Source organism: Larus michahellis, chromosome 22 (genome assembly GCF_964199755.1).
Source record: "Larus michahellis chromosome 22, bLarMic1.1, whole genome shotgun sequence".
Classification (NCBI taxonomy): Eukaryota; Metazoa; Chordata; class Aves; order Charadriiformes; family Laridae; genus Larus; species Larus michahellis.
The window spans coordinates 5,468,261-5,478,215 of record NC_133917.1 but is presented as its reverse complement, the minus strand read 5'-3'; the positions used below and the strand labels follow the sequence as shown (position 1 = coordinate 5,478,215).

The following is a 9,955-nucleotide window of genomic DNA, read 5'->3' as shown; positions in this document are numbered from 1 at the left end:
AGACATCTATCTAACCATTGTGCTACGCGGAGCTGGCTTGTTTGGTCTGTGGGTGTTCCCTCCCCTAGGTCGTAACACTTCCTTCCAAAATCCGTGTGGGTGACCTGCAGTATTGCCTGATGCAGTGTGCGTTGGGACCAGCCACTCAAAATGGAAAGAGAAGGGACGAAGATGCGTTGCACCCAAAACAGCCATTCACAGACTCTACAGACAGGTGAAAACCAGCAACCCCTTAGGACTTTAGTGCATGTTGCTGAGGAATCGTTAGTTAATCTGCTTCAGCTCAGACCTCACAAGGAGAATCATGGGTCAGGTCCACAGAGTCTCACCTCCTCCTGACATTAAGTCATATGTTGTCCTCCTAATCGTTACCCGAGCCTAATAATGGCTCCAAGGTCACACGGGAGTTTCAGTCTCTGCGTTGATCGGACACAGTTTGTCCTACAGAGAATTTTGCGGGGAGTGGATATGGTTCTGGAAGCACCTTTCAGCTTGACCGAAATACGGGAGTGAAGGAGGGCAATTTACATTGGTTTCTCTTGAGATGCACCAGCACCTAGAAAATACTGAGCCCAATTGAAACAGAACAGGAAAAATCTTGTGTAAAACCCTAATGCTTTGGCAAACCTTGCCCAAATGTGTTGAAGCGGATCTGTTTCCAGATTTTCCACCCCCCCCCCACTCACTTTAAAATCCTGGTCATTACACGTTTTTAGTGTTCACCATAATTACTCTTTCCAGTGGGGCACATGATTCTCAGTCCAAGTCAGACTTTTATATATAAAGGGGAAAATCAGTAGAAAATCTGGTTGAAATTCTCAGTAAAATGTAGGTAACCACTAAAGCTTAATTACTAAAAAAAAAAGTAGCAGGAAAGGAAGGTCTGGGCTACCATTTGGCCATTGCTGGTGTTAGGCCGTAAGAGACTGCGTTTGGGAGGGAAAAGTAATATTTCTCATCTGGCTGTCTGGAGAACACTGTGTCTACTGCTGGAAAAAGCCCTTCATCTGGTCACTGAGTGCCCAAAATCTTGTCCGCTTCTAGATATATCAGCTGGCCTAATAACAGCTCATAACTCCCTCTACAAACCTTTCATTTAGGGGATTTATGAGGCGCTTTCCCAGTGGAGCCAGGGATTACAAAGCCCTGACCACATAACCTCTATATAACTGAAGGGTTCCTGGTGTGGCTTCACCCAGCCCCTCTGGAAGGAAGAGCCCTTCAGGTGAAGCCCAGCTCCTCCCGTCGTTGTGTAGGGGACACAGGGGAGGTGCTCGCCATGTGGAAATTGTTCCACCAGTGCTTTTGGAGACCGCGGACCAGCCCTCAGTTGTCTTTGTGAGATATCAGTCAATGCTGAAGACTCCCAGTGCCATTGTCAGCAGCAGGAACTGGCTCCCAAATGCCTTTTCATGAGTCCACGGCCATCACGTCTTGCGCTGGAGTGTGCTCAGGCTGGAAATGTGGAGTCCTGCACAGAGATGAGGAGAGGAAAGAAGGATGGATCAGGCAGATGCTCAGTGGGAGAATCTGGGTAGAAAAGCTTGGAGCCCTGCTCTGCATTTGGTATTTCAGCTGCCTGGGGCCTCTAAAAAACAGCCACCCACCAACAGGTAGTTTCAGTTCACGGTCTAACTACTGCCATGTGGAAGACCAGGAGCAGTTGTAGCAGAAGGGCCAAGACTCCCAGAATGCGGAGGTGATGGCTGCCCTGTTCCCTAAGGTGACCTCATCTTAATCTTTAATAGTTAAATGTTTGGTTTAATTGATTAGAGTTTGTCTTGGAGCTTTCTCTTTTGCATTTAAACCCCTGTACCCATTTATTTAAAGCTAAAATGGATACAGAGAGATTACATTTTTTCTGTTTTCTAGACGCTATTTCAGCTTCGCAACACCTTCCCTCTCCCTGCAGAAGCAATACTTGCTCATGGGTGGATATACTGGGAATGGGAGAAAAAGGAGAATGGGAAGCTACGGGAGCTGCTTTCCTGTCTGTAGGAGGTTCTCCTGGTGGTGCAGTGAGGCAAGGTGAGCCACCCCCAAGTCAATACAAGGACAATATCAAGGCCTTGTGTCTCGTGAAATGACATGCCAAAAGAGGTGGGGAAATTCGAGAGAACAAACCATGGTAATGTGCGTGGATAACTGTGCGAGCTGTAATTAATGATGGAGGGCAGGCTAATGAGATAAGGAAATATCATCTGAGCAAAGCTCATGAGTCAGGCAGGATTTGGGGACTTTCACAATTCCTCCATTGGTGTGCGGTGTTTACTCTGACCTCTCTTCAGGCAGCCATTAATTGCTGCCTGATGAACCAAACCCAATAACAACATTAAAAGACCTGCTAATTACCACGGAATGGAGACTAACTCCTCCAGAACGTATAAAGGAGAACTTCCATCACCCCCACCAGAGGAGCTGAGGATCCTTCACTCTCATTTCTCCTCTTGTGCTACAACCTTCCCCACCTGCTCTATCATCTTTTAACGCTCTGAAAGCAACACTATGAGCCAACATTTCTCCAGATTTGGGGATGGGAATTTCAGTTCTTCTTCTGCTCACTGTGGCACGCTGGGTGGAGGGAGAAGTTCATCCACCATAAGCCACTGTGAAGACAACAGAGGAGAAGAAAGATACAGTGGTTATGGGTATGGTTATAGCAGCAGGAGTCTCCACAACCTTGGTGGGTTTAGGAATGTTTCTGCTGGTGGAGGCTATGGAGGAGAAGGAAGAGGATATGGAAGGTGCCTGGGATTTGGTGGAAGGAGACAACTTGATAGGGGCTTTGGCAGAAGAGGATATTTTGTGGGAGCCTTTCAAGGTGGTGAAGCAGGGCTTGGTAGCATGTGTGGAGGAAGTTCAGGCAGGGAGGTACTTGGAGGAGGCCTCGGTAGAAGTGCCCTTGGTGAACAAGGGGCTGGACAGGGTTTTGGGCAGGCTGGTGTTAGCAGAGGCATCGAGGAGGTCCGTGTCAACACCAACCTGCTGAGGCCAATACAAGTACAAGTTGACCCCGAGTTCCAGAGAGTGCGGTCAGATGAGAAAGAGCAGATTAAGGCTCTCAACAACAAATTTGCGTCATTCATCGATAAGGTGAGTCCCTGTTCTCTTTTTCACTTCTTACCTGGGAAGGGGCAAATATAAGGGATGCTGCTCTGCCTGTGTGAGTCACGGGGACACCTTTATGTTGCCTCTTCTCGCCCCAAAAATCACAGCGTTGGCTGGATTCCCTTATGCTGGTGTGAAAATCTTAATAGCTTGCTATAAACGCTGCCGCATGAGTTGCATTTAGCCCTGGGATAAGTATAAGAGTCATCTTTTGTGGCAGGACAATAACAAACTACCGGGATGTCGCTGACACATTAACTCACTTCTCCTTTGAGGAAGAGGGTTTCTGCATGGCTAGTAATACTCCAGGGCCTGAGAATTCTCGGTGCTACCAGGAGAAATGGGCGATGGACTTGGTCATCTTTGATGTGTTCTGTTTCTTTTTCTCAAGCAAAGGAAAATGTTGCGTTTCTCCAAATTACAAAACAACAAATGACTTCTTCGCTTGGAGGTCCTAGCCTCTTTCAGGTGGCCAGCGGCCCCCCCGTCTTTCTTCTTTACCTCTTTCCTTGGCTTACACTACAGCACTTCCAGCTCTGTCTGCAGTTTTAACTTCTCACTCATTTCTACTCACAGACACAGGAACAGAACAGCTGCAAAAACACTTCCACCCACACAGACCTGACACGGGCCTTTGTTTGGGTGGTGACATGTGTCTCTGCATGGGGTGGAAGCTTGTAGCATTTCCTACACGTGAAGACTTAAGGGCTTCTTGTATTACCCTACAGAGAAGGCGTTGGTTACACCTAGAAGTTTTACAGCGTGCTCAGTCCTGAAAAATAGGAGTGTTTTTGACTCTCTTTTAAAATCTTCTGGATGTCAGCTGCCAGGTTACAACCTGTTCAGTGTCCCAGCTGGAGAGATGCTATCCCTCTGGTTTTCCAAAAAGACCAGCTCTGCGTGTTACAGGTCTTTCTGACCTTCTTCTCTACGGCAAGATATACCTAGGAAGAGAGCAGTTCTGTGTGGTCTTCTGAGAGTGGGCGAACTCTTCTCATGTATTTGGGTGTCCGAGGTAGTTCAGAAACAGCTGGGGTGTCCTTCCACCCCAATCACCCCCTTAAATATTGTGCATTTAAGAAATGAAAAGCCAGCAAAGATTTGAGCGTCAACTTTGAGAAGCAGCAGTAAAATCACACACCTATGCAACAGACTGGGGAAAAAAAAGCAGTGTCCCCCTGCATGAGTCCAAGCTGTCTCATGTGTTGGTACCAGTGTTACTACAGCTGGTCCCACCTGACCAAACGTCTAGAGGTTACTGTGCTGGAAATATTAATTGGGATTTGGTTTGCTACAGGGACAGATGCTGATGTCAGCGTTCCCATCGGTGCTTTCCAGTGGCTGAGATGTTCGTCTGCTTTGCCTTTCAGGTTCAATGTCTTGAGCGGCAGAACCAGGCTCTGATGGCCAAATGGGAACTTCTGCAGCAGCAAAGTACCCGACCAGAAGAGAGCAGAAATATCACCTCTTTCTTCCAATCTTACATCAGCAACCTGCAGAGGCAGCTAGAAATGCTCCAGAACCAGAAGGAGCAGCTGGATCCAGAAGCGTATAATATGCTTCAGCTTGTTGAGGATTATAAAAAGAGGTGAATAATCACAAGTCTGGGAGTCACAGAACGGTCTGGGTTGGAAGGGACCTTAAAGAGCATCTAGTTGCAACCCCCTGCCCTGGGCAGGGACACCCCCCACCAGCCCAGGTTGCTCCAAGCCCCGTCCAATGTGGCCTCGAACCCCTCCAGGGATGGGGCAGCCACAGCTTCTCTGGGAAAAGGCATACTGGAATTTTCCAAGGCAATGATAATCACGCTCTGGGAAAGCATAGCTCAGCGTCTCACCTTCAGGAGTTTTGTAGCCATTAGAGCACTACCCTGCAGTAGGTTCATTATGGGGCTTCGACGCTGGAAGACTAAAGCAGATTGGGTGAGGGTATAACCCAGAACAGTAAGAGGAAAATCAAAGACCCTGTAGATCTACCCCACTCTCCTTCGTTTTGCCGAGAAAGGTCGGGCTTTGCCAAGAAAGGCTGGATCAGATGACCCTTTAGGTCCCTTCCAACCTGGTATTCTATGATGCCCTCCTCCTGTCCTCCTTCGTGCCCTTCCTCCCCGAGGCAATGAGTAGCCCAGGACTCCAACTCCTGCTGGTAGCTCTGGTCAACCTGGAGAGCGGGGAGGGGAGGGACAGAGCTGAGCAGCGGGCTCAAGTTGAGGAGAGTTGTCGCTTCTTCTAGCTGAGCTGCACCCAAAAGATAATATATGTCTGCAGCTCTGAAAAATGGGGTTTATTTCAGAATCACGGGGATGTTAGAACTGATCTATATCCGTCACGCTTTGCTGCCTAATTTAGCCTATAGTTTTGCAGAGGGTTTGCAGTTGTCTTTGCAGTTGTCAGAAATTGAAGTTAAACAAAATCTTGACTCATTCCCTTTTGGACGATCCACTTGACTGGAAAAGACAGACAGGCCATGAGGTACCTATCTCTTTTCTCTGCTGCAACAGATTCGAGGACGAGATCAACAAGCGCGCATCTAAGGAAGAGGAGTTTGTGGAGCTTAAAAAGGTGAAGTAATCCAAGACACTGAGCTAATGCAAAGACTCAGAAATAAAGCAACAACTGGATGGTTGCTGAGGTTTCCAAAGGCAAGGTCTTTGCTTAACTTTCTCTAACTGATGCATTGAAAACCTGAGCTTTTTACTGCAGGACTGGAGAGAAATTATTGCCTCTAGGTCCTTTGTAAGATGAGTATCTAAAAAGTGCTGGTCTTTAGTCAATCAGAACCTAGCTGAGACATCATTCTTAGGGGTTAAATAATGTCTATAGATGGCCTAGATAGCAGAATAGAAAATTTAGACAACTTTTTATTAGAAGAATTAATGAAATCTACGCTTCTACATTTTGCCACAGCTGTTTTGCTTATTTCCAAGCCATTCTTTTCTTCTAAGAGTCAAAACCTTTCCCTTTGTTCCAATTGCTTTTCAAATGAAATCTGAGATTCGTGGGCCATTATTTCACCCCAGGAAAGAAGGTTTTAAAAAAACGTGCCAAGTCTCACAAGAATTGTACTTCAGTGGAGAGTTTGCCATCAAAGAACTACAAATATGCTTATGTTTTGTTTTTTTTTTTTTTTTTTACAGGAACTGGACAGTGCCTACATGGGAAAAATGGAGTTTGATGTTCGGGTGGAAATACTGAAGCAGGAGCTTGAGTTCCTCAGGTGCTTACATGAAGCTGTGAGTATGCTTCTCAGATTAAAAACTCACCCTTGTGTCTTGAAGGACATGTATGTTTTGGAGGTTCCCAAAAATTTTGCCTGAACAGGATTTTTTGGTGTGGAGAGTAGATCATCCTTGGCCTTTGATCTTACAAAGTCCTTTTTCATCCATGGGTGAAAAGGGGGCCCGGTGTGTCACGAAGGCTGGAAGAGACACTTGAAAATTAATACTGGTGGTGGCACAATAGGACCTGGGGGATGCAGGTAGGGAAATTCCAGGGGGTAACTGGCCAGAAGGTGCCATTTCTTTCCTCATAACACGACCTGGACTGCTCACATGGACTGTTAAAATCCAAAATCTTGTTTTCCTTGCAGGAACTGTCCCAGCTGCAAACAGTAATTGGCAACACCAGTGTCATTCTGTCCATGGACAACCGCAGAGAACTGAACATGGATGGCATCATTGAAGAAGTCAGGCAGGAGTATGAGACAATTGCTCAGAGAAGCAAAGCTGAAGTAGATGCCATGTATCAGGGCAGGGTGAGTAGACACCAACAAGACAGGGAGGCAAGTCTGTCTGCTCAGTGGAACAGAAACCAAAAATATCTGTTCTCTTCTCCGCACATCAGTACCAGGACCTTCAGAACATGTGGGTAAATCAACGTGAGCAACTGAGGGGCAGTTACCAGGAAATCCAGGAACTCATCAGGCAGATCCAAAGACTACAACCAGAAATTGAAATTGCAAGAAAAAAGGTAAAGCTGATACTTTACAATGTGACTAAACTATTTAAGTCACTTTTACGTGGGGACTCGTGCAGTTTAATGTCGGCTGTCCTTTGGAGGCAAACCTAGAGACGATGTTTTCTCTTCAAAATGAGGCAGATCTAGATTTTGGCTGTCTACATTGGGATTTAATTTGGGTTAATTTAGCCAGTCTAATGTATCTTCTGAGTTTTGTCATTGAGGTAGGTCTTTTAATTTCCAAGGACTGCCAGAAGGGTTTGGCCACCCTGGTCCCGTAGAAGGGAAGTGGACACATTCTGTTTGTGCCCTCTGCAGAATGCCAGCCTCCAAGAAACCATTAAGGATGCTGAGCAGCGTGGGAGCTCTGCCATCAAAGACGGCCAGCAAAAGCTTCAGGAGTTGGAAAATGCCCTGCAGGAGGCCAAAGATGATCTGACTCGCCTTCTTCATGATTATCAGGAGCTCCTGAACGTGAAACTGGCCCTGGATATTGAAATTGCCATGTATAGATCGCTCCTCGAGGAGGAGGAGAACAGGTAGGGACAAACTATTCATCCTGGGTAGAAGGACCTGTACAAAGCAGAGTGTCCCATTCTTCGATCTATCACTTAGACCTCCGGGATGAGTTGCTGCCTGGAAGGGGTGACCTCTTTCTTTGACTTAGCGATAGAGCCTAGTCTGACTTTTGCTTTTATTGGGTGCATTATCTCAATGTCACTTTTCCTTCACAGGATACAGGAAGGCTCCCCGGCCACAATCTGTAAGTATCTCAAGGCTTTGCTTTAAGAGTACTGTTGTCGTTTTTTTGTCCGTGGTATTTAACGCCTACCGTCAGAAAAACCCCTCTTAGTTCCTGTCTCACTTTCCTGGGGAAGTAAAGCAAAAGGTAGTCCCTTGTGAGTGTACGTGTGTCAATACACATGGATACAGATCAATATGTCACCACTGAGCTACTGACTCAGGAACTTCTTGGCTAATTTCAACCAAATTTGTAGGAAGTGGGGAACACCTCAATTATTCTATAGGTCTATGTGGCGCATGTCAGAATTGAAGGGAAAAAAAAATATCTAATTGAATCCTAAAAATTGTGGATATAGGAGGCCAGCTAAAGCAGAGAGAAACCTCCTGGCCTTTCAGGAAGGGCTGCACTGAGCGTTCACGTACGGAGTAAGTCATAAATCATGTTAAAGATAAGCTAATAGAGCCAGATCCACATGAGAAAACGTTTCATATGTACTTCTGCTAACGATTGTTGCCCCTTTTCAAAGATATCACTATGACCGCTAGAGTAGGGACAATGATAACCATATATAAGTACTTACCGTAGCTGTGCTTAGAATCTTTGGGATAAAAAGAATAAGGTGGACATAATTTCCATTTCTTGCAGGTGTCATTGACCACAATGCAACTGCTACTGGAATCTTTGGAGTAGGACCTGGAGGCTTGAAAGGCGTAAAGGCGGGGTTAAGCTCTGGAGGTGTCAGCAAGAACAGAACGAAAGGGTCGATCTCTGGAGAAGGAAAAGGGAAAAGCACTGGAGGATGGGGATCGAGCTCGGGCAGTGGTGGGTCTATCTGTGGAGGAGGAGGTGGCTCAGGATACGGAGGTGGAGGAAGCTCGGGAAGTAAAGGCTCCATATCTGGAGGTGGCCAAAGCTCTCAGGGATGGGGATCAAGGTCTGGCAGTGGCAGATGTAGTCACCACAGTGGAGGGCTGAGCTCTGGCAGCAGCTCAGGCAGGAAAGGGTCCATCTCTGCAGGTGGAACAGGAGGAAACTATGGACATGGAGGACTGAGCTCTGGCAGCGGTGGGTCCATCTGTAGTGGAGGCTCAGGGTACGGAGGAGGAGGAAGCTCTGGCAGTGGAGGCTCCATTGCTGGAGGGGGCAAAAGCTCTGGTGGATGGGGGTCCAGCTCAGGCAGCGCAGGATCCACCTGTGGAGGAGGAGGAGGAAGCTCAGGTAAAGGAGGGGTAAGCTCAGGATGTGGCTCCATATGCGGAGGAGGAGGAGGCTCAGGCAGTGGAGGCTCCATGTCTGGAGGTGGCCACAGCTATGGGGGAGGATCCAGCTCAGGCAGTGGTGGGTCCATCTGTGGTGGAGGAGGCTCAGGCTATGGAGGAGGAGGAAGCTCTGGCAGTGGAGGCTCCATGTCTGGAGGTGGCCACAGCTATGGGGGCGGATCGAGCTCTGGCAGCGGTGGGTCCATCTGTAGTGGAGGCTCAGGGTACGGAGGAGGAGGAAGCTCTGGCAGTGGAGGCTCCATTGCTGGAGGGGGCAAAAGCTCTGGTGGATGGGGGTCCAGCTCAGGCAGCGCAGGCTCCACCTGTGGAGGAGGAGGAGGAAGCTCAGGTAAAGGAGGGGTAAGCTCAGGATGTGGCTCCATATGCGGAGGAGGAGGAGGCTCAGGCAGTGGAGGCTCCATGTCTGGAGGTGGCAAAAGCTGTGGAGGAGGGTCCAGCTCAGGCAGGAGAGGCTCCATCTCTGGTGGTGGAGGAGGAGGTAGCTCTGGCAGTGGTGGGTCCATCTGTGGTGGAGGAGGCTCAGGCTATGGAGGAGGCGGAAGCTCTGGCAGTGGAGGCTCCATGACTGGAGGTGGCAAAAGCTGTGGAGGAGGGTCCAGCTCAGGCAGGAGAGGCTCCATCTCTGGTGGAGGAGGAGGTAGCTCTGGCAGTGGTGGGTCCATCTGTGGTGGAGGAGGCTCAGGCTATGGAGGAGGAGGAAGCTCTGGCAGTGGAGGCTCCATGTCTGGAGGTGGCCACAGCTATGGGGGCGGATCGAGCTCTGGCAGCGGTGGGTCCATCTGTAGTGGAGGCTCAGGGTACGGAGGAGGAGGAAGCTCTGGCAGTGGAGGCTCCATTGCTGGAGGGGGCAAAAGCTCTGGTGGATG

At 48.4% G+C, this 9,955-nt stretch overlaps 1 protein-coding gene across 1 annotated transcript; it reads left to right on the top strand.

Annotated features, from left to right (window-relative positions):
* The first annotated feature begins 2,358 nt into the window (after positions 1–2,358).
* On the top strand, positions 2,359–7,607 carry LOC141733961 (keratin, type II cytoskeletal 8-like). The gene is given in 7 exon segments (XM_074565066.1): positions 2,359–3,093; positions 4,479–4,696; positions 5,609–5,669; positions 6,245–6,340; positions 6,697–6,861; positions 6,951–7,076; positions 7,383–7,607. Coding segments are annotated over 7 exon segments (1,626 nt in total).
* The last annotated feature ends 2,348 nt before the right edge of the window (positions 7,608–9,955 follow it).